General features: G+C 39.3%; 2 protein-coding genes across 6 annotated transcripts; both read left to right on the top strand.

Annotated features, from left to right (window-relative positions):
• Positions 1-343: 343 nt before the first annotated feature.
• On the top strand, positions 344-14,170 carry morc2 (MORC family CW-type zinc finger 2). 3 transcript variants are annotated; one of them, XM_008418751.2, is made up of 29 exons: positions 344-500; positions 903-953; positions 1,094-1,240; positions 2,206-2,259; positions 2,360-2,394; positions 2,483-2,551; positions 2,639-2,729; positions 2,820-2,928; positions 4,290-4,449; positions 4,541-4,652; positions 4,775-4,900; positions 5,002-5,081; positions 5,165-5,247; positions 5,383-5,468; positions 6,044-6,184; positions 6,263-6,417; positions 8,085-8,213; positions 8,310-8,415; positions 8,543-8,675; positions 8,774-8,857; positions 9,346-9,597; positions 9,685-9,927; positions 10,863-10,982; positions 11,279-11,336; positions 11,414-11,552; positions 11,640-11,807; positions 12,414-12,507; positions 13,019-13,207; positions 13,314-14,170. In XM_008418751.2, exons 3-29 carry the CDS (start codon positions 1,173-1,175, stop codon positions 13,380-13,382), a joined length of 3,153 nt encoding a protein of 1,050 aa, XP_008416973.2. In that variant the 5' UTR covers positions 344-500; positions 903-953; positions 1,094-1,172; the 3' UTR covers positions 13,383-14,170. The 3 variants fall into 3 exon arrangements, with proteins under 3 accessions (XP_008416973.2, XP_008416974.2, XP_081466765.1); XM_008418752.2 differs by lacking the exon at positions 10,863-10,982; XM_081610639.1 differs by lacking the exons at positions 344-500; positions 903-953; positions 1,094-1,240 and adding an exon at positions 1,910-1,928.
• Positions 14,171-15,553: 1,383 nt separating this feature from the next.
• LOC103470362 (acyl-CoA dehydrogenase family member 11) lies at positions 15,554-22,409 on the top strand. 3 transcript variants are annotated; one of them, XM_008418753.2, is made up of 15 exons: positions 15,554-15,642; positions 16,672-16,974; positions 17,134-17,369; positions 17,470-17,569; positions 17,926-18,043; positions 18,344-18,486; positions 18,564-18,716; positions 19,520-19,614; positions 19,705-19,804; positions 20,532-20,672; positions 20,754-20,846; positions 20,922-21,029; positions 21,110-21,281; positions 21,726-21,792; positions 21,900-22,409. In XM_008418753.2, exons 2-15 carry the CDS (start codon positions 16,690-16,692, stop codon positions 22,012-22,014), a joined length of 1,926 nt encoding a protein of 641 aa, XP_008416975.2. In that variant the 5' UTR covers positions 15,554-15,642; positions 16,672-16,689; the 3' UTR covers positions 22,015-22,409. The 3 variants fall into 3 exon arrangements, with proteins under 3 accessions (XP_008416975.2, XP_008416976.2, XP_008416977.2); XM_008418754.2 differs by having other exon boundaries at positions 15,564-15,642; positions 16,675-16,974; XM_008418755.3 differs by lacking the exon at positions 15,554-15,642 and adding an exon at positions 15,747-15,851.
• The last annotated feature ends 362 nt before the right edge of the window (positions 22,410-22,771 follow it).

Raw genomic sequence — 22,771 nt, 5'->3', positions numbered from 1 at the left:
GACTCTTGAACTTTGCATTTTTTGACTGTCTGGTCCTTTTAACTCCATAAATTTAAATACATGTTAAATCGGCCCAAGTATCACCAGTTGTACTGGTGCGATAGTTTGAAGACCATTGTCTTAAACTATCACTCAACAAATTCAGTTTCTTATTTGTGCATGTTAGAAAGTATACTAGACATATGTATTAAAACCTTCCCAACAAATTCAGTTGATCGTTGTTCATTTTGAGATTTATCTGTTTGTTAAGTTTTACATTTTGGCGCAAACAACTGCGCTTTAACGCCTCGCGTGCACGGGTATGTGATCTTGATTGCGTAGACGGACGTATTCACCAATGGTTATTGAGAATCGTGCCATGTTGTTTTCCTATTGGTCTGCGGAAAGACAGAGGCGGGATTTGTATATTGTCAGGGCGCTACGGGGAATCAACTATCGCCGTCGAAGAAACTGGATTTTACGCGGCCTGTGGGATTGGTTTATGCCAAGGAGACCAAGACGTAATGTTACAAACTATCTATTCCTCCAGCGTGTGATTATTACAGTGTGAAGTTTCTGTTGTATTACAACGGCCTGCAAATTTGCTCAGAATGTCAAGATTTAGCTAACGACTGCGAAAGGCTAGCTAGTAGCGTCGTTGCCCCATAAACAGTCAAGGGATGCTAACGTCCGTTAGCTACAGTTTTAGCCAGACGGTAAACATTAGTAACAATGGATTTCCAAAAGATAGGCAGTTTATAACATGCATACACAAGTAAACACAAAGTTGCATTGCTTCCCAGAAGCCCAGCTCGTCTGTATGCTGCTTTTAGACATGCATATGTGGAAACGTGTTTTCAGGTAGCACTGCGCCCAAAAGACGCTCCTTGATCAAGTCACAACATTTTGTTGTTCTTCAACAGGCCTCCCACGTGGTGCACCCGAGTTACCTTCACCTGCAAGGAGTCTTTTACGTGAGTGCTTCTTTTGCCATGTTGCATAGCGTCCATATCAATTACTTTTGTCTGACGTTGGACTATTAGTTAACAAATTAGGGGTGTGTGCAGTTTAATACATATGACCGGTGATTGTAATCTTAACTTCCCTTTTTCAGAATGAACGCTCTCGACTAGAGCTCGTTTGGTCAGGAAGAAGGCAAACAGGAAGGAAGTAGACCATAACTTTGAGGGGCCATGGCCTACTCCAGCTACAGCAACCTGAGCAGAGCTCAGCTTACCTTTGAGTACCTACATACAAACTCGTAAGTACAAACATTGACAATATGACCAGTTTATAATCTTAGAGCAGCTCAACTTTATGGCAAAAGAAATAGACTAAATCAAATAAGACTTGAGGTTTTCAGTTTTTAAGCCAGATAAAAACCAGGAATCCCTCCATAAAAAAAGCTCTTTCCTCTGTCAGTGAACAGAAAATATGATGGCTTATGAAAAAGTGGTATCACAATCTTTTACATTACTCTTAAAGAAACATTGTGTCCTGTGTGAGATCTGCTACAGGGAGGTTATCAGCGCTACATTAACGCCTGTGTTAATGTGCAGACTGTTACAAGCCCATTCACTGGACACACTTTACAATTCAAGCTCTTCCAACAAGTCTTGCCTCCCATAACTCATGTGTTGATTTAGTTTGTAAACAGGCTCATCTTAGTTAAGTTGTTCAACTCCATTAGTGAAAGAACATGAATGTTATGACCCCCACAATCATATAGAGAACTGCTAACATGAAGACCCTCCACAGGGAGGTTAAACCACAACACACAGTTTAAAAAAAAACACCAAACTGTTCATAGCATTCTTCTGCCAAGCAAATCTATTGGAAAGTTGAGTGGAAAGAAAACGGCCTCATGCAACAGAGAGTGTTGAGAGGATTGCGAAGCGAATTTAATTGGAGGTGCACAAGTATGCGTATACACCTAAAGCTTGGGTAATGTAAGTTTGTTTGTATGAAAAAAATCTATATTTGGAGAAAAACAAACGCCTCTACAAAGACGGAACAAAAGAATTGCATCATCAGAGTAACTTGGCTGACAGTTTATGGTGTTGCTGGGGAAGCATGTTAGTTATGCTCACATGAAGTTTACATAACATTGCAGACAGAATAAATTTATACTGTAAATTTGGAACAAGAAGTTCCAGATTATTTATATTGGGAGAATGTGCCCTAGTACTTACCTCTGGACTAAGAATCTTAATTGTATGTTGTTAGGACAACCCATGAGTTTTTATTTGGAGCCTTGGCTGAGCTTGTGGACAATTCAAGGTAATAAGTTTGATTGGAAACACATTTTTACCAAGATAAACAGATTAAACAGTTTTTTTCCTAACAGTTCTGTGTTTTTTTTTTGTTTGTTTTTTTACAGAGACGCCAATGCAACTAGAATAGACATCTATACCGGTACGGTCATAAGTGCTTTACCAGTTTTACACATTGAGTTGTTCACAAAGATTGCATTTAATAATTGTTGTCTGTGTTTCTGTTCCAGAAAAACGACCAGAGCTTCGTGGTGGTTTTATGCTTTTTTTTCTAGATGATGGCATTGGAATGGACCCAAGTAAGCAAGACTTAAAGTCTGCTCATAATGAGGTTTTTAGTGATGTACTCCTCTTACTGTGTTTTCGAAACATCTTCTTTTTGATAGTTGAGGCAACCCATGTGATTCAGTTTGGAAAGTCAAACAAGCGCTCCCCAGAGTCCACTCAGATCGGCCAGTATGGGAATGGATTGAAATCGTGAGTGTTTCCTGAGCTGTTTGATATTTATTGTACGCAGTTGGTGTAAAAATGTCTTTTAACTTTGGAATTTTAACTTTGTCGTTCCAGGGGCTCAATGCGAATTGGGAAAGACTTCATCTTGTTCACAAAAAAGGATAATACATTGACATGTCTCTTCCTGTCGAGGACTTTCCATGAAGAAGAAGGGCTTGATGAGGTCAGACATCTTTTTTACTTACGATATCTAACTCATGGTGATTTCTACTAGTACATAATGACATGGGTTGAAATATATTCGTCTATTTTATGCATTGAAAGTTATTTAATGTGTTATTGTGGAAAAAAACGTTGTGTAGTGAGGCATATACACGGGCGTAACAATAACAGGTTTATTCAGCCTCTTATCGTTTGTTTTTGATCTGTCAAGAAATGAACCTATTCTCTACTTCTCAGTCTGAAGATTTGAAAATAACTTTAGTTTAAAAGTTATGTAATGCCTCGCTTTTTAAAACATGTTATTTATTTCCATCAGCTGCCTCAGGACGGCTTACGTGGGTTTTATATAGGAACTCTGTGTTTCAGTAAGGAAACGGCTTTTTCTGTTACTGCTCTATGTTAAATGAGTAACATGACATTTTCACCACTGCATTCAATGTAAAGTAACCACACACCTGTTCATGTTGGGTTTGGCTAAATAGGTCTCTGCATTTCTTCTTCATTTCTACATTGCTTTGGACAGAGGTGTCTGTCAAGTGCATAAACGAACGTTTCTGAAACTGAGCTAATAATTTACAGCAGCAGTGAGCTGTGTTAAGAGGAAACGCATTTAAATAACAACTCACCTTGGTATGACGAGCGTTGGACAGCATTTACTCTTTGTTCTCATTTGATTAAAAATTAAAGGCCCCCATCAGAAGAGTTTTTCATGCCAGGATTGGGATGTTTGATGCGCTTCAGTGTTTGTCTAAGGAGAGATCTGATGGAGGTGTTGAGGATGTTAAAATTGACCTGCTGCTCCTCTGTCCCACAAAGCCAAATGCTCTGAGCCACAGGGGTCCAGTGGCATTTCAGCGGTTTTAAATCATCTGTCTGAATTACAGGCCTTAAGTGGAAGCAACTTTAGCTAATTTTCTTTAACAAATACACTGGCAGCATCTTTTGCTCAGTGGGTTGAAGTTTTAGCTAATGGATCATGCCCATGTTAAGTTCTGATAATACTATGCACCCCCTGATGCAGAGAACTGTCAGAAAACGTGTTGCAGGATTTGGCCGCTCTCATAAACGTGAAAGAAATTAATTATGAAACCGCCTTATTGTTTGTTTTTAATTTAGTTCCGTAAACATTCTTGTTGCCTTATTTGTCGCCAGTTACTTCTGGAAAGTGTATTTAACAAAGTTTGTCTTACAAATACATAATTATGCATCATATCAATTTATTGGGAAACATGGAAACTGTGGAGATCTACAAGAAACTCATGACTTTAAACATCCAAATTACCGCCAAGTTGTTTTTCAAACATGGCTGATATTTAAGCGTTTTATAGCAGCGTGTTGACGGTTCTGATCTTCTCACTTCAGGTGATTGTGCCACTCCCCTCCTGGGACCTGAAAACCAAGGAGCCCCTGACCTCCGACCCTGAGAAGTATGCAATAGAAACTGAGCTCATCTTCAAATACTCTCCTTTTAAAAATGAACACCAGCTCATGGAGCAGTTCAACAAAATAGAAAGCAGCAGTGGTAAGCGCATATAAAAACCTCTTTTTATTTTATTTATTTGTGAATAATTACATGAATAAAATTGGTTACCTCCATCTGTTTACTTCCTAAGGCACTCTTGTGGTCGTCTACAACCTAAAGCTGATGGACAATGGAGAACCAGAACTGGACGTAGAGTCGGATCACCAGGACATCCTCATGGCTGGGACACCCGCTGAAGGAGTGTGAGTTTAGCCAAAGGACTTCTTAGAAAGACTGACAAAGGAACCACTACATTATGTGAAAGGGATCATGTACCGTAACTGTTTATGCGTATCGATGAGAAATGTTTTGAACATCTGCACAGGAAACCAGAACGGAGGTCATTCAGAGCGTACACTGCTGTTCTGTACATCGACCCACGCATGAGGATTTTTATCCAGGGACATAAAGTCAGGACCAAGAGACTCTCCTGCTGTCTCTATAAACCAAGGTAACATGATGTCAAATGTGTTGACTCTGAATTCACTTTATGCTGCCGTCGCTGACTGCATATTCTTGTTTTGTTTTGGCTTTTTTTTTTTTACTTAAAAGGGTTTATAAATACTCATCAACTCGTTTCAAAACACGTGCTGAACAAGAAGTGAAGAAAGCAGATCATCTTGCAAAAATCGGTGAGTGTCTGTTATTTGTTGGATTTATTAAACAGTTGCTGTATTTTTAAGTCAATCTGATCTAATTTTCCTCTCTATATCAGCTGAAGAAAAAGCAAGAGAGGCAGAGAGTAAGAGCGTCGCCATGGAGGCCAGATTAGGAAATGATCTGTCAAAAGAATCGAGGGTAAAAAAATAAAAATCTTCTGTTCAAGTTGTCGACGTAGGATATCTTTTAAACATTTTTCTGTCATTTAGTGAGGTGAATCTTTGTGTAACGTTTCACTTTGATTTTTCTCACTTCTTTTCTTCATTTCCTCAGGCAATTCTGAGAAAAGTTCAAGATTCTGCCATGATGCTGCGAAGGGACGCTGACATTCGAAAGAGAAATCTAGAAGCCAAACAGAAGTATGTTTTCCCCCAGAAGTAGATGCAGTTGGCATTGAACATTTGATCAATACAGCAGAAATATTTCTTTTGTCATTTAGTGCGCAGTGATCACATTTCAGTCTGAGGACAGGGTAAACGATAAAGTCAAAACTGAAGACATTACTGGAAATCTTATCAAATCAACCATATGAGAGAGAGGAGACAGAAAGGAAACAGCTCATGTTGCTGCATGAGCATTTTTTCTACTTTTATTTTAAGTGTCATCATTTGAGAAATTTCAGTCGGGTGTATACATACTTTGGCATATTCTACTTAATTATCCCACTTTACACTACCCCAGATCAAAAGAGCTTTTCTGCTCTGTTTGTAAACTAATCAACATTAATACAAATTTAGATGAAGAAAACTTCATTTATGAGTTCACACTTGTTGTGTAGATAAACTTCAACAATACGGAATGAAAATTTAATTTGTAGAAACCCTTTTAACCAACAGTCTAAAAAAACTTGGTTGTTGATTAATTTCTAAACCTCATAATTTAATCCATAACGCAAACTCGGATTAACAATCTTCTCCGCTCACCTTTGTCTCAGAGCATTAAAGGAACCCAAGGACTTGAATTTTATTTTTGGAGTAAATATTGGGCAGCGGGAGCTGGACGGGATGTTTGTGTACAACTGTTCCCGTCTCATCAAGATGTATGAGAAGACGGGTCCTCAGCTGGAGGGAGGCATGTAAGTAAACACAGTGAAACTTCAGCATTCTGTCACTTGAGGGGTTGAATAAAATAAAAATGATCTTTCTTTTTTAAGGGCATGTGGAGGCGTAGTCGGAGTTGTCGACGTCCCGTATTTGGTGCTTGAGCCGACCCACAACAAGCAGGACTTTGCAGATGCTAAGGAGTATCGACACTTACTGAAGGCCATGGGAGAGCATTTAGCTCAGTACTGGAAGGACACCAACATTGGTAGGTGGTTTTTATTTTTTAGACTGCAGTTTGTATCATCTGTAACAAAGCTTAATAGAAGCAGTGTAAGTGATTCTGCTTGTTATTGAGGGTTTTAAAATGCGTCTTTCTATCTGACAGAAAGTCAGATACATACAGTATCTGACTGTATGTACAGTCAGATACTGTACATACAATGTGTACAGTATTAAAGATTTTATTTTACCTGAAAAGGCTTTTTACTAAACTGTAATTGTGTTAGCCACGCTAGCACCGAGTACCGTGTATCAGGGCTAGACGCACTCAAACATTTGCCAACAGAAATCACTGGTTTCAAAAGTAACCCTCAAAACCATGAATGCCTGACTTACCCAGCCTTGCAAGAACAATAGCCATCAGTGATCTTGTCCACAGCTATATTTATGCTGAGGGTGTGAGGATCTGCTGTTTTCTGCTTGGAAAGTGATTGAATTAAGTGCTTTAATTTTATGGATTTTAATCAACAGCATATATAAGTGTCTAACCTTTATGAAACACTGTACTTATCCAGACATGTGTGAGAGTGATGTCTACAAAAAAAGTTTTGTTAATGTTTTTAGTTAAATAAGTAATTATTGAGTTTATATTTTTGAAAGTTATTTACCATCTTATACTGGGGACTGGCATTGTTTCCACAATTACCTTGAAAAAGTGAGCAGTCAATTGATATTTTGGTAACACTTTATTTGAAGGGATGTTCATAAGACTGACATGACACTGTCATAAACATGACATAACATCTGTCATGAACATGAAGAAGCCTTTATGAATGTTTATGACTTGTCAAGTGTCATTTAGTAAATAAAGACACTTTTAATGCAAAGTTGCTCTAAAAGTTGCATTAAAACTCCATTAAAAGTGCCAACTTTGCATGATTTTGTAAATAATGACAATTTAATGCAAATTTGGCATTTTTAATGGACCTTTAATGCAACTTTTAGAGCAACTTTGCATTAAAAGTGTCATTATTTACTAAATGACACTTCATGACAACTGTCATTAACGGTCATAAAGACTTCTTTTTGTTCATAACAAGTGTTATGTCATGTTTATGACAGTGTCATGTCAGTCTTATTCACACCCCTTCAAATAAAGTGTTACTGATATTTTTACTGATTACTTTATTTCTAAAGCAACTAAGTTAGATTACATGTTACTTTATTAGTTACATCCAGCAGCTGCAAACTTGAAGCACTGATTCCTTTAAACGCTGCAGATCAAGTTGTATGATGTGAATAGATAAGCTATAATTGGGGACATTATAGTTTTTGGGGATTTTAGCTGAATTTAAGATATTAAATAAAGTTATGTTTAAAAGTTTCATTCTGAATGAACAGTCTTTAATGGAAGCAACAACTTCCACACCGAAGATTGTTGTTGCTGTAAGTATGGTCTGTTAAATGATCAGAAAAGGGTTGGATTTTTGACTTTTCCTACCTATCTGGCGCAACAAGTTGAAAATCCAATTTCAGACAATTTCTGAGTACACCTTCATTTCTCAACACTCTCATTCTCCTGGTAGTATTGACATGATGTCGACATTAAATGTTGAACAGATGCAACAAGCAAGGATAGGGTCGTTTCCTTTCAGAGTAACTAATTAGTAACTGTGTGATATTGTAAGAAATGGTGTTTTTGTGTTTGTGCAGCCCAAAAAGGCATTGTGAAGTTCTGGGATGAGTTTGGATACCTGTCTGCCAGCTGGTCTGCGCCTCCATCTACAGAGCTGAGATACAAGAGACGCCGTGCCATGGAGATACCCATTACTATTCAGTGTGGTAAGTGGCACATGTTCTTTTAAAGGTATGAATTAGGTTTCCCTAAGGATATACCTTAGATCAAACTTGCCCTGTGGTTCTACGTTTTATTTTTAGATAAGTGTTTGAAGTGGAGAACGCTGCCTTTCCAGATGGACGCAGTGGACAAACGCTATCCTGACAGCTGGGTTTGTCTCATGAATCCTGACGGCACCCAGGACAGGTACACAGTGAACATGTCAAAAACATCTGCACTTTAAATTTGAATCATCTGTCTAACACACTTCTTCATGCCAGTATATTTGTTTTATTTTTTAATTGTTATTATAATAATTTTAAATTTGTTTCAGATGTGACGCTCCAGAACAGAAACAGAATTTTCCTGTTGGGGTTTTAAAGAAAGACAAACCAACAGCTGAAGACAAACAGAAAGAGCTAGCAGAGAAAATCAAACAGCAGCAGGAGAAACTAGAAGCCTTACAGGTATTTTATTCACATCTATTTTCTGCTACCTCCTTTCATCCATTCGGGGTTTTTTTGTGTGAATAATACTGTAAAAATAACTGATTTATTTCAATCAGAAAACCAGCACAATTAAATCTGCAGGAGACATCAAAAAGCTCCCACTTGAAGTCAGCATGAAGCCAACAGAGACTTCGGGTCAGGTACGACTTTCTATTGATTTTTATTTTATTTTTTCTCTTTCTCTAAAGTTTGTTGGATCATATTAGTTTCATAAGCTTTTTTTTTGCATCTGTCCTCATTACTGCTCTTGTATAGCTTTATGTTGATATTTAGAAAACAAAACTCCACTCAAACTAATCTTTTTGCTTTTATTATTATTTCTATATAAATATAGAAAAATGTTTCTGATGAATCTGCATTTATCATGGGGGGAAAATTAAATAGATTCAAGTGATTTTTAAAATGAAAAGGGAAACTAACAATTACTTGGAGTTGTGTTGAAAAATTTTTAATTACATTAAGACATCAATACATTTTACTTTAATTCACCTCAAATGCAATGTAGAAAAGCTCTGATTTGACCCTGCAGTTTATGAATTTGATCTATGAAAATCCTGAGGTAATTCTCAAGGGCTGTTTTAACTTTGACGTAATCAGATTTTCTCCTTCTTCCATGTTGCTTATTCAGGCAACAAGGTTTTCTGAAAGGACTATGTCACGCCCACGCTCCCCTCCTCTCCCAGCTCACCTGAAGAATGCTCCGAGCGTCCCTCCGTCACGCACAGCTTCTCAGCGTCCCACCCGAGCGTCTGCGGCTCCTCCCACTCCGCTTAAACCAGAACTGTCCAGGACCAGAGGTGCAGCAAAGATCCCTCCGTCTGAAACAAAGGCTACACCCAAAACTTCTGCAAAAACACCTCCACCCAGTCGCAGCTCTCGGGTAAACTGAAGTCTTCATGTATCCAAAGGTTTTCTTGGAATTTTCTTCGGAGAAGATCTGAAATACTCTTGTTTTGTCCTCTCACAGTCCTTGACCAAAGCGTCACCCATCAAACCAGCTGCTGCTGGACAACGCAAGAGGATGATAGAGCAAGAGGAAAGTGAGGATGAGGAAGATGACGACGATGATGATGAAGAGGAGGAAGAAGACAGTGAGGAGGAGATAGAAGAAGAACCACAATCAAAGAAATCCAAGATGGCCACAGCTGCCACTAACCGTGGTAAAGTGGCGGAGAAGGCCCCGCCTCCAAAACGAGGAAAGGTGGATGAGGTAATAATAGAGAGTTGATGGAATTTCACAAAAAGCATCTTATGATTACATTGACAGAATTTAAGACATAACAGGTACTAATGCTTGCAACCAAAGAATAGATTCTACTGAGTTTATCTACATCAGGAGTGGGAATCTTTAAGTTTCTTACAACTTGATTCAAAATCAGTTTTCAGTCGAAACAATTATTCTTGCAGATTTTTGCTTCGATCTGAAGGTTTTGCAAAGATTCTCATGATCTGCCTTTGCAAGGCAGAATGGCAGATTAAGACACTAATGTGTCGTCTTCACATTTCAGTTTTAAATATCAGTCCATCTTTAGATGGAGTTGTTGCAAATATCATCATGTTAGTGCCACTTTGGTGTTGTTGGTTAAGGCATTGGCAGCCTTTTAGTCGGTAAAGTGAAGCTACATGCTGTCCCATACTTCATCCGAAGCCAAACAGTCAACGCACAGTCAGGAGTTTCCTTCTGTGTACAGATTACTTGGGTTGTTACCAACAGCTGGTGAAACATTCATGTCAAATAGCATCTTTAGAAATATACTTCCTTTACCTGCTGTGTCTCACGTTGTGCCTTTGGTTCAGTAATCACAGCTGCGTGATCTGTAAGCTCAGATGGAAGCTTTAATGTTGAGAATGTATCATCAAACTAATCTGAAAGGGTCAAACATATAATTTCTGAATGTCAAAAAAAAATAAATAGATGAAGACGGTGAACATAGACGTAGTGTAATGTTGAGTCATTATTCACCCTGTGCGTTATGCAGATTCAACCAACTTTTCCTCTCTACAGAGTCAGAGTGCATCAACAAAGTGGATTACCAACTGGGCAGAATCCTACATTAGATGGATTTTAATTGGACACTTTTTCAAATGAATGCAAGCTGCTCAGTTAGCTTTCCAGTCAGAACCCCTCTGCTATTGACCCTGCAGGATAAAACACACTCTCATGCTGAGAAGAAAGGATTATCCACTCCTGCACGGCAGCAGCCACCTACACCAGCCTCTGTCTCTAAAGCTGTTCCCACACAACAGCAAGGGGCTAAAGAGAAGGTAGCTTTACAGGGCTCCATCACTACTTCCTTGAAAATAAGTCCAGGCTGGGTTTTCTCACAGTTTCTAACAATCAAGAGATCTCTTTCTCATCTGATTAACCTTCTCGTGTCTTCTAATCACCTTTTTGAAAATATATTAGATGTTTTCTTAACGCATAGCACTCTTCTCCAAGTCTGCATGCTAGGTTCACCAATTAATCACAATTTCTCCAAAATGTTTTCCTTTTTCATCCCTCCCTCTTCAGTAAAATGTTGCTCCAGTTCTGTGGCGGTAAAATGTTGGTGTTCTTGCAGGTTCCTGAGAAAACGCAGCAGAAGGAGCCAGAGAATGACACTAAAAATGCTCAGAAAGGTCAGTTAATACACATAAAATGTCATTTGTGAAAAAGAGGGTTTTTTTTTTCTACAGATATTTTTTATTTTTTAAAGATAAAGGTCTTCTGGTTGAAGTGCGCGTCAATAAAGAGTGGTTTACCGGTAAAGTTATCGCTGTGGAGGCAAATAAACAGAGCGTTCGCTGGAAAGTCAAATTTGACTACGTACCACGAGCGACACCCAAAGACCGATGGTACGACTCATCATCTCGCTTCGTTTTGAATTTAAATTCACTGCGCAGAACATTATTTTCATTTCCATGTTGCACGCTTCTCTAAAGGGTGTTCAAAGGCAGCGATGAAGTACGGTTGATGCGACCACCATCTCCTAACTCCCAGACTCCCGACACCCAGCAGGAGATGGAGAAAGGTTCGGCCCCCATGGAGCCCGACACAACTCAGCCTGGAACCAGTCGAGAGGTGACAGACAGCCTGGTGGCCATGTTGAGGTGAGCTACACACTCTACAGCTGCTTATCATCAAAAAATGCATTTTATTCAGTTCACTTATAGATTCAAGTAGGTTTTCCAAACAGAATCATGTTTTTCAAGTGTTTATTTTGGTTCAATTTACCAATTATGGCTTACAGCTAGTGAAGGAACATGCATCTGTATTTTTCAATTAATGCATAGATAGAAAATATTTTCTTTAAGTGAAGTGATGTCGATATAAAAATATATATGCAAGCATATAAATTTACTGTCTAATTTGGTGGTGCTGCCACCAAGTGTTTTAGAGGGGAACTGCACCCAATGGCTCCGCCCTTTCTTACAGCTAATTTACAATCAATGTAGAAATATTTTTAATACAAAAATATCATAACCTTGACAATCCTGGAGAACACAGACACCCTCTTCATGAAGCGTCATACAATGCTGGATAAAATATATTTAGGATTTTGTGTAATATTCAAAGTTAGCTGTCGACTATAATCATCTAAATGCTGAAAATAAATGGACTTTAAATATAATTTTAACTTGTTAAGATGTATGTTACTAATTTCATAGGATATCCACATGATGTGACTGAAGTCCCTCTATCTGTTTGTGTTTCAGGACGATGCTTCGTTACTTCTTCCCTCCTGCTTTCCGGATCCCCAAGGACGATGTTAACAGCATGACAGCTGAGGAGCTGATGGCCTTTCCTCTGGTGAGAAACGTGACGCAACCAAACACGTCCTGATCACTGTTCTGTTGGTGTGTGGGTACTTTTGCTGAGAAAAATCATAGTCCAACAAATTGTTTTGAGTCCATGTTTGAACACAAACATAACATAATTACATGGCGTGCATCTATATTGTGATTTTTGTCCCAGTTCAGTCACTCAGAGATCTGACTCAGCACTGTTAAAAACCACCACTTTGCCCTCTTTGTTCTCTTTCATCATGAACATCATTGCAAAAGGGTAAAATCGATTTGCCAGGGAACACCCAGATTTGTTAGAAAAACAGATTGATAGCTTGATAACATATTTGTTAGCGGCTGCAGAGTGGTCTGAGAATATGGCTGACAATAAATCAGGCAGTAGAGCAACAGCTGGTTCCTGATGGAGATACTTTACAATCTCCCCATCGGACCCTGGACATCATAAAATAAAGAGAATGTCACAAAGATAACGTGAGTGGTTCTGATGCCAGCAGAGTTTTCCCTCCTCTCTGTAGAAAGAGTATTTCCAGCAGTACGAGTCGGGTCTCCAGTCGTTGTGCAACTCGTATCAGAGCAGAGCTGACGCCAGAGCCAAAGCTGTGGAGGAAAAGAACAACAACACTGAGGTCAAACTGAAGGAAGCAGATGAAAAACTACAAAAACTACGGACCAACATTGTAGCCCTCCTACAGAAAGTTCAAGAGGTAAGAGCTGCTAATCTGAAGTGTACATTGTTTTTGCGCATTGCTGCATGTTTGACCCATTTGATGCTTTTCATGATTCAGCAAACTTGTTTTCTTGACATTTTAGGATATTGACATAAACACGGATGATGAACTTGATGCATACATAGAGGACCTCCTAACCAAAGGCGACTAAAGAAGGCTGAATGGATAAACGCAGCAGGAGCTGATAAAGACTGAGCGTTCACCTCAACTGTTGCTTACTGACAGCTCCCAAGGAACACTGCTTCTGTCCAGTGATCCATGAATATTTGGGGATGTTTCATTTTTTCAATCTCTCCACATCTTAAATCCTAAGTTTGATTTGTTTCTGTATTGTTGGTTAGCCCTGTGGTTTTCCTTTTAGCCCTTTTTTATATATCGCCATATAGACCATGTCTATCTGTTTAAAACATGTTATGTCCATTTAACGTAATTTGTGTAGGAAGCTCCTTTTTATATGTGCAGCTTGTGATAAGCTACACTTGTTCTTTATTTGGTCCTCCCATCAGGTGAATATTACACACCGTGAGTGGCAGCACAGCGAGTCAAAAAAACCCACTTCTCTAAACAGTAACTTTTATTTTTGTACACTAAGGAAAGCATCAGTGTTGCCCGTTATTTGTTCATCCTGGTTAGTGAACCAAGTGTGACATGCCACATCCACCAATGAGAACTACAAGCTTGGTTTTATCAGTATAAACGTTCCTTCAAAGCCTCTACACTTATGCTTTGATTGTTCTTTGCTTATGTTTGAAAGAAAAGCTAAATGGATGTTTATCATTTAGTGACCGTGTTCTTCATTTTTGAAAAGATTTTTAGCAAGTCATGGAAATGTTTTATTGAACGGTGCATGCTTTTCAGTCTTGTTCTAATTGAAACAAGTGTTGTGTATTTTTGACAAACTTTACTTACAACAATAAAACCGGTTCAGGATCCATTACACTTTTATTTGCCAGTGTGTGATGCATTAACTTGAAGTCCAAAGTAAAACACTCCTTCGACATCCTGACTATTTGTAATTTCTCATCATATTTATACAGTTTAATTTTATTACATCTGAATTCAGTCCGTGAACCGTGTATTCTGTATATCCGAGCACAAAGTAGATCATAATCTTGAGGTTTGAAGGAAAATGCATTTTGACAGATATTCTAAACAATACCATTTGTTTTGGAGTCTTTTTTTAATATTCTGATGACTAAATAACACCCAGTGTACCTAATTACTCTCCAAATGTAATTGGATCACCTGATGGAAGTTTGTCCAGAAGCAAAAAAACAAGTCTCCTTACCATGATGCTTAATAAGAAGCGAACATCATTTTATTTCATTTGTGGATGAAAACCCAACTAGGTAAATGGTTTGAATCCATGAATCATAGAAACGATCTACAGAATTAATTGAATTGATCAGGACATTCATTTTGAAACGGATGTATTATGGGAACCCTGCAGATACAGAGTTATTTTGTTTCATAAGACCATTTATTGAAGGTCTTATGGTGGAAGTACTTAATCAATGAGACTGAGGCTACCGGTGAGTTGGTGAGATTTATTTAATTGCCTGCAAAGGAAGAGCATCACCACACAACATGCGTATTATGGCGAGAGACTTTGAGATAACCCTCAGAGTGCAGCACATTTATACAAGCATGGTCATTTATCTTCAAGGACATTCTCCCTACCTTAAAAACAGTAAATATGGTTCTGTCAGCTTAACCTTCATATATTTAACACAACTCTTGCAAGTTCAATGCAGAAACTATAAGGTAATAACAAACGCTTTATGCAATATAATGAAGTTCAGTAAAATTTCTTTCACATGCCTTAGAGGTTTATTAAAGAACATTATGAAATGGAGATCCTTATCATAGGATCACTATTAGCGTTGCATTCCATCAATACAATATTTTTAAGGTACGAAGCCAAAAGAAGTTAGTTTTCCAAAGCTAATGTAGATATCCAAAGATAATGTAGCTAAAATTTAACTTGTCTACATGCAGAACTCATTGTGTGGTGGAAAAGGGATTTAGGTCAGAGGTCTTCAACATAGTCAAGAGATTTTTAAAAAATATATATTTTAAAATTTTAAGTTATGTCTTTAATTATATGTTAATATGAATTCAATATGTTACAAGTGGTTAAAAAGAAGCATAAACAATGTATTTCAGTCAAATTCACAGATTCCATTGGAAACATTTTTTCATTATATTAAAAGAAAAAAAAAACATCAATCGATGTGGTAACCTGCCAACCTTTGATAATTTACTGCTGTACCTACAACAAAAATAAATTGAATGTTATGGTTTTGATGTGACAAAATACTTCCGAGTACTTGCAACGTATGTCGAGCACATTCGACTTTTATTTTGAAGGCGAGATAATTTGCTTCTTGCTGCTGCTCGGCTAACGCCAGGTGAGGATCTCTGCACATCGTTTACATCTGGAAACCTTTTAAATCCGACGTGAATAAGTTTCAGCATTCAAATTGGTAACAATGCCAGACTGCTAGCAGTGACAGCATTTAAATGAAATATAATCTGCGTCGTTAAAACGAGTCTGTTTACTCGGTGGTTGCTTCCTGTTGACAAACGGTAACACCAAAAATCAACGAGAGACTAACAGGTTTGAGTGAAATTAAACGTCATGTTGTTGATGAAATTTGACGTAGCAACAAGTTAATACAAATGTTAAAGCGAGATCTGTTTAAACAACAACGGAGTCAAATGAACTTTGACCCACTTCTGGGACTGACTCTCCAATAGAGTTAAAGCCCTATGTGTTTTTCAGTTAAAGGCAATTTATACTCTTTCCTCTCTAGTTAATCTTATAAATAACACAATTTCTCTAAAATAGACAACACAAACATTTAAAGTAGATTTTATAGAACATGGCTCAAAAGAAAACCTGTTATATTATTTTCACATACTTTTTTCAGAAGAATCTTATGCGCTTTCCAGACGACCTGTCATGATTTATTGATCAGTCCGCCACCGTATCGTTCAGTTCCCAAATCAGGCATCCTCCTTTCCATGGCTAAACGTAATGTTGTATAATTATAAGAAATGTCTACAAACCCAGTTTCAATGTAAGGGCTTGAAACCACCTGGAGAATCCAGAGATGGTTAACCGTTGTCTGTTAAAACCATTAAGCTGTTTTAAAGTAATATTCCTCTGATAAACACTTGAAATTAATTTGCATATGCCTGCATTTAATATCTCTGTCATCATCATTACACAATTTTGGAAAAGGACCTAGCCTGAACTCTCTGGTCTCTGGAACACTCAGATACCAGTGGCTACAAAATTGTTAGGATCACAAGGGGACTAAACAGCTGCAGTATCTTCAAAGCTAACTGTTGTAGACTACACTACTGCAATTAAAGACTCATTTATTTGCAGTTTTGTTGCAGAAGCAATTTGCCAGCCCTCTCGTTTCTGTTAGCAGGTAGATCCTAAAGCCATGGCAGCGTCTTCAGCCGTCCTGAGCAGACGTCTAGCCGGCAGCAGGTTGTGGTGTGGCGTCACTCGACCTCTGGTCCACATCAGATCAGCCAGTGCAGCGGAGCCCGGAGCAAGAAAATCTGATGAAGAACATCTGTGGGAGGCAGCATCGGACGGAGCAGGTTACCTGCCGTTCAGCAGAGCCAGGGTCGGATCGTTCTTTCAGGAACAGCCGGTCCTGAAGAATCCGTTTCTGGAGGATGCCTTGCTTAGAGGATACCTAAAGAGACACCTGCCTCAGGAGGTATGCTGAGGAAATGTCACCCAATGCAGTGTTTTTTGTAAGATTTGTGAAAATGACGCCATATCGTTGTCTCAATCAATACTCCAGGCATCCTGAAAACAGCTTAAACTAAATAAGGGAGACTGGATCCACAATTTTAAGGTGATTCTGCGTGTTTAGTCTTGTTCCCAGGCTATTTTGTCTGACTTGAATGCCTTTGGAGAGCGTGTGGCCAAAGACATTGACACGTGGGGTAGAGAGTGTGAGCTCAATCCTCCTCGCCTGGTGCATTTTGATCCCTGGGGTCGGAGAGTGGACCACATTGTGACCTCTGAGGCTTGGAAACGCCTCAAAGACCTCTCAGCGCAGGAAGGACTGGTTGCCATCGGCTACGACAAGTCATTTGGGGAGTGGAGGTAAGCTTATTCCTCTGACTTTTTCTTCCTACATCAATTTAAAAACCAGATTTTGTCCGTTTCTGGTTGGGTTAATTCTGTGTGTGTGTTTGCATTCCAGGCGTGTTTACCAGATGAGCAAGCTGTACATATTCTCCCCGTCGTCCGGCCTTTACACCTGTCCTCTTGCCATGACAGATGGAGCCGCAAAGGTCATCCAGGTAAGTTTAAAATACACAGACTAAGAAGATTTATGTTCCATCCCATCAGTTAGTGATTGTAATGTGACAAAATGTGAAAAAGTCCTACGTGTGTGAGTATGAACATTTTTGCACAGCAATTTTTTTGTCTTGATAAGGTTTCCAGCAAGGCCGCATAATGTTAAAAACAATTAATCTTTGACCCTTTTTATGTACACTTAAGCTAAACCTACAACAATAACTCCAACGTGTTTCTGCAGCTTTTCGAGTTTGAAGAAAACGTCTTGCATCAAAGCAAAACTCATCTCAGTATATTTAACATATTCTAAGTTTTGCAAATCAGACCAGTCAGGGATTGTGTGTCTGTGTATGTAAAGTCTGGAGGGGTTTCGCCGCCAGTGGAAGAAGCATATCGTCGGTTGACCAGCCGACAACCTGAGCGTTTCTGGACGTCTGGACAGTGGATGACTGAGAGACAGGGAGGATCTGATGTGGGTCAGTAGAAATGCATTGATCTGCAGTGAATTAGTGCGGCCTTCATTCTATAGTTGACCAACAGGGGGCGCTGTCTGTAACAGAGCGGTGGCATGAAATTCAAACTCAGGAGAATGACTCCTGCATATTTATAAATCACTGTACGTTTAATAGCAGAGGAACATATTTAAATATTAACTTATCTAGTAATGCCAGGACTCAGGAATCTCCTCCCACTGAGTTTGAGGACTGTTGAATTTTTTTCAAAATACAGATAAAACTCCTCTCTTATTATAAATCTTAGTTTCTCTTTGTCTTCAGGCACCGGCACGGAGACGGTGGCCGTTCCCCAAGCAGACGGCTCCTACAGACTGCACGGCTTCAAGTGGTTCACGTCGGCCACAGACGCAGACATGACTCTCACCTTAGCGAGAGTTCAGGACACATCTGGGTCAACAACCCCAGTACTGCTGATTCCCGCATACATCATCCTGCAGTCAGTGAATGCACCATTTCTAGCAGACCTCGTCTCTGTCCGCAGGGCAGCAGGGGCCTGTCTCTGTTTTACGCAGAGGTGAGTCGAGACGAGGACGGCCGACTGAGGGGTATTGAAGTCCAGAGACTGAAGGACAAGCTGGGGACACGACAGATGCCGACTGCTGAGCTGCTGCTGGACGGCCTGCCTGCATACAGAGTCAGTGGCGCTTGGTTGATTTTCACTCAAGCAGCACTTTATTAATTCTTGCAAGAACGAAAACAACAAGCTGACATGCTCAGTGTTCATTCAGTTTGATCTGTTCTAACTAGACAGAGAGTCACTACTGCATGCTTGGGTTATCGAGCATGCAGTAGTGCATTCTTGATAACCCAAAGCTGCTTTCTCAGGCCTCTTTGTACCTTTGAAGCATTCAAAATGGAGGAGTGCTCCACTGTTATCTAAACCCTCCCTAACTTCCAGTAGAGGGCAAATACAATAACCCTCACATGAACGTGACTGTTGCTGCAAAAATGATATTAATATTTTTCCCCAGATTAAGCAAATTATTAAAAGAAACTATTGTCTAAAATTCCACTAACATGAACTTTTTTTTTTAATTCAGAAAGATTTTTGTGTTTTTAACCCAGAAACGTAGTTTTCAGAAAGAAAATGATGCTTTATTTCAAACTGTAAATGCTGTGCAGCAGTGAACTTTGATTTCTAACGTTTGCCTTGACTTGCACTAATTTTCAAATCAATTTTATTTTATCTCCTTAGCTTTGAGCTTTGTACTTTAAACAGCTCCAAACCTGCGGGGCTTGTCTGTCATTTGAACATCACATTTAAATATTTAATTGTGGTCAAAGTGAGGAGCAGGAGATCATTCCTGAATATTTGGATTTCTATGTTTTGACTCCCAGGCCGAGTGCCCTTGCTTCTGCTCTATTGTAACAGTTTTTCAGTGTTGTAGTTCTGCTTTGCTACTCTCTCTGATCCAGATATTGTTCCTCTATCACCAGCTCTCGGAGGAAGGCAGAGGCGTGGCCTCCATAGCCAACATGCTGACAATAACCAGGATTCACAACAGCGTCTCTGCAGCCGCTGCAATGAGAAGGCAGGACCCCACATCAGAACGCTTCCCTGAGTTCTGACTCTGTGGAGGCCTCTCCTCAGTAAGCTGATTAAATAATGTGTCTGCTCACAGAGTGCTCCAGTTGGCGCGTGACTATGCCACCCGCCGCACCGCCTTCGGAAAGCTCCTTAAAGACCACCCACTGCACATGCAGACGCTTGCAAGAATGGAGGTAAAGGCAGCAGAAGTGGTTCGCAATGATTTACAAAAAAAAATAAAAAATTCACACGCCTTGAACTTTTTCCGATTTTGTCACCTTGAAACCATAAACTTCCATGTATTTTATTGGGATTTTGTGTGACAGAACAACACATATTGTTAACTGGGAGGACAAAGATAAATGGTTTTCAGGTTTTTTTAGATGTAAAAATCAAAGCAGTTTGACCTGCGTATATATTTAATCCTTTGGATCCAAACTTTGTCGAGATTCTCTCTGCAGCTGATGGTGCAAGTCAGGTATGTCTCTTAAAGCTTTGCACATCTAGAGATATGCTTTCTCCTTTTGCAAAATAGCTGAAGCTCAGTTGCATCTGTAAATTTGCAATCCAAACAGCAATAATGGTGCCACCACCATTTCTCATCATAGATATGTTGCATCTGGGCTGCAGTTTTAGATTTTTGCCTAACATGGCCTTCAGCATATGGGCTAAAAAGTTTCAGTTTTACTCTTAACCTAACCAGAGGACCTTCTTCCATGTGCTTCTAGTGTCGCCTTCATGAATTACAGAAAAGTGAAAGCAGGACTTCTTTCCCAGAACGGCATGTTTGCTATGGAGTTTCTCAGATTAAATCCTAATAAAACTCCCTGATGTATAAAAGTGACAAAATATGAAAATAGCCTAAAGGGTTTTAACACTTTTACAAACAGTAATTCTGAAACTTCTGCCTGGCTTGGACAGGTGGAGACGCGTGCAGCTTTTCTTCTCGTGATGGATGTCTGCCGTCTGCTGGGTCGAGAGGAGAGCGGCCTGGCCAGCGAGCTCGACCTGCACCTCCTTCGTCTGCTCACCCCTGTGGTCAAACTGTACACCGGGAAACAGGTGAGCTGCTTTTGCAAGTACAAAACTAGTTTTTGATCCCAGTATTCTGAGTATCTGACCTACTGTATGTGTTTCTCTCAGGCTGTAGCTGTTGTGTCTGAGGGCCTGGAGAGCTTTGGCGGACAAGGATACATCGAGGACACTGGAATGCCTGGAATACTCCGTGATGCTCAGGTGGCGTTGCTACCAACCACCTTTTTTTCTGCCTTTTTTATGATTTTTGAAACTCACATGTTGTTTCTCTTGCAGGTGTTGAGTATATGGGAAGGGACAACAAATGTTTTGTCTCTGGATGTGCTGCGCTGCGTGGCCCGTAGCTCAGGAATGGTTCTGCATGCTTACTTTGCGCACGTCAAGGTACGGCATGGAAACCAGAACCTGTTGGGCAAGGTGTATAACTGGAAGCGGGTCAAACAGCTGTGACTATTTTCTTGCAGTCGCTGCTTGCGGGTGCCACGGGCGTTTCCTCACTGGACCCGGCTGTAAAAGCAGTCGGCGGCGCTCTGTCTGAACTGGAGCAGTTTGTTCAGATAGCCGCTTCCAGATCACCCAGTTACCTCGAACTGGCGGCCAGAGATCTTGCATACAGCCTGGCTCGCACTTATGCAGGTGAGTGTTTCACAAGCACCTGCAACAACTTCAGTTCTTTTCAAATGTGTTCACATTACTAGAACCGTCTGTGTTTTGTAAAATACACGACGACAAATTTTAATGCATTCTATTTGGATTTTTCTCTTGAAGGCAACTGGTGGCATTACTTGTTTTTTATTTAGCATTATGTAAATAATGCTCCTTTAGCTCCAAGTAAAGGAGGCTAAATTCAAATGCACACCACACTCTTCAGATTTATTTTAAATAGAAAAAAAAACTAGATTTTTTCCTTCTGCTTAACAATTTACTTCAAATGTGACAAATTCTGAAAAGTTGTAAGCACCTGTGGATGACAGAGCAATACATGTCTTATCATTCATTTCTACTTCTGCGTTCATCTAACAATCCGTGGTGTTACATCAGTGCTTTAAAGTGGTCTCCCTTAACTGTGTGTGTTAACAGGTGCTCTTCTCATTGACCATGCATGCTGGAAAGATGCCTCCCCAAATGACACCTATGCAGCTCTCCGGTATGACAAACCAAAAACTGACTGATTAAAACTCATTTTTGAGCTTCTCAGAAAAAATAAGCAAATATTATGTGTTCATTCGTCGTGCTATTGTTTTGCTTTATCAGATGGTGCGAACAAGATCTGTGTCTGGTGGCATCTAAACAGACGAGAGGCTGCTACGATTCCAGCAGCGCCTCCATGGATGCTGCACTGATTTATGATAACCGTATTCAAACGTGAACATCCTTCATGTGCTGATGGATTTATAATCTGAACTGTTATAGCGAGGGTATTAACACTATTACTGAAGAAAATCTTGCCTTCCATAATCGCATCAAGAATGACACTCCAGATGATAAATCTTTCTGTTTTTAGGATGCTGACATTTTCTGATAGTGTTATTAAAGTAGTCTTGATTTTCTGCCATAGTTCTGCTCAATTAGCAGTTATTAAAAAGGATATATATAGAAGAATAGGAGAACTGTGACTGATGCAAATGCACGAGGCATTTTTCCTAGTTCTGGTATGAAAAAGTGTGTATATTAAAAGATAAACACCACGCATACTGAGAACGATGACAAAAGATGCACAACTTTGTATTTTGAATATGCAATAAAAGTCTTGTAAAATTTCAACACTAAAAGTATTCATTTTTTGTTTTGTTTTGTTTTTCGGTTTTTTATGCATATTGAATGAAAAATATGTAACTAAATCTTCAAATAAAATCATTTGGAAAAATGTTCACGTTATCCCTTTACAAATGCAATTCTTAATGCTTTATTAAGATTTTATATAATGAACACAGTTGTGCGTAAATGTACAAGTTTGTACATCTATGCACAAACTTGCATAAATAGATGCACAGTATTAAAAGTCTTTTACAATTTTGAAAAATGTAGTTCAGTGCAATTGTATTTATTTTCTGTTATCCCTGAATGAAATCCAGAACAAGAAGAAGTTACCTTTGACACAACTGGCAAACACTCAAATTGTGTGC

This window comes from Poecilia reticulata, chromosome 9, assembly GCF_904066995.2.
Source record: "Poecilia reticulata chromosome 9, P_reticulata-male-v2, whole genome shotgun sequence".
In the NCBI taxonomy this organism is placed as follows: Eukaryota; Metazoa; Chordata; class Actinopteri; order Cyprinodontiformes; family Poeciliidae; genus Poecilia; species Poecilia reticulata.
Note: the sequence above shows the minus strand (reverse complement) of the source record. Positions and strands in the feature narration are given on the sequence as shown.

Bases quoted from the DNA above. Each gene is read 5' to 3' on its own strand.
- morc2 (XM_008418751.2), top strand. From the start codon at position 1,173: ATGGCCTACTCCAGCTACAGCAACCTGAGCAGAGCTCAGCTTACCTTT. The intron at 4,450-4,540 runs GTAAGCGCATAT...TTACTTCCTAAG, and splicing joins CAAAATAGAAAGCAGCAGTG to GCACTCTTGTGGTCGTCTAC. The intron at 5,248-5,382 runs GTAAAAAAATAA...TCATTTCCTCAG, and splicing joins ATCTGTCAAAAGAATCGAGG to GCAATTCTGAGAAAAGTTCA.
- LOC103470362 (XM_008418753.2), top strand. From the start codon at position 16,690: ATGGCAGCGTCTTCAGCCGTCCTGAGCAGACGTCTAGCCGGCAGCAGG. The intron at 19,805-20,531 runs GTAAAGGCAGCA...TGGCTTGGACAG, and splicing joins AGACGCTTGCAAGAATGGAG to GTGGAGACGCGTGCAGCTTT. The intron at 20,847-20,921 runs GTGGCGTTGCTA...TTTCTCTTGCAG, and splicing joins GAATACTCCGTGATGCTCAG to GTGTTGAGTATATGGGAAGG.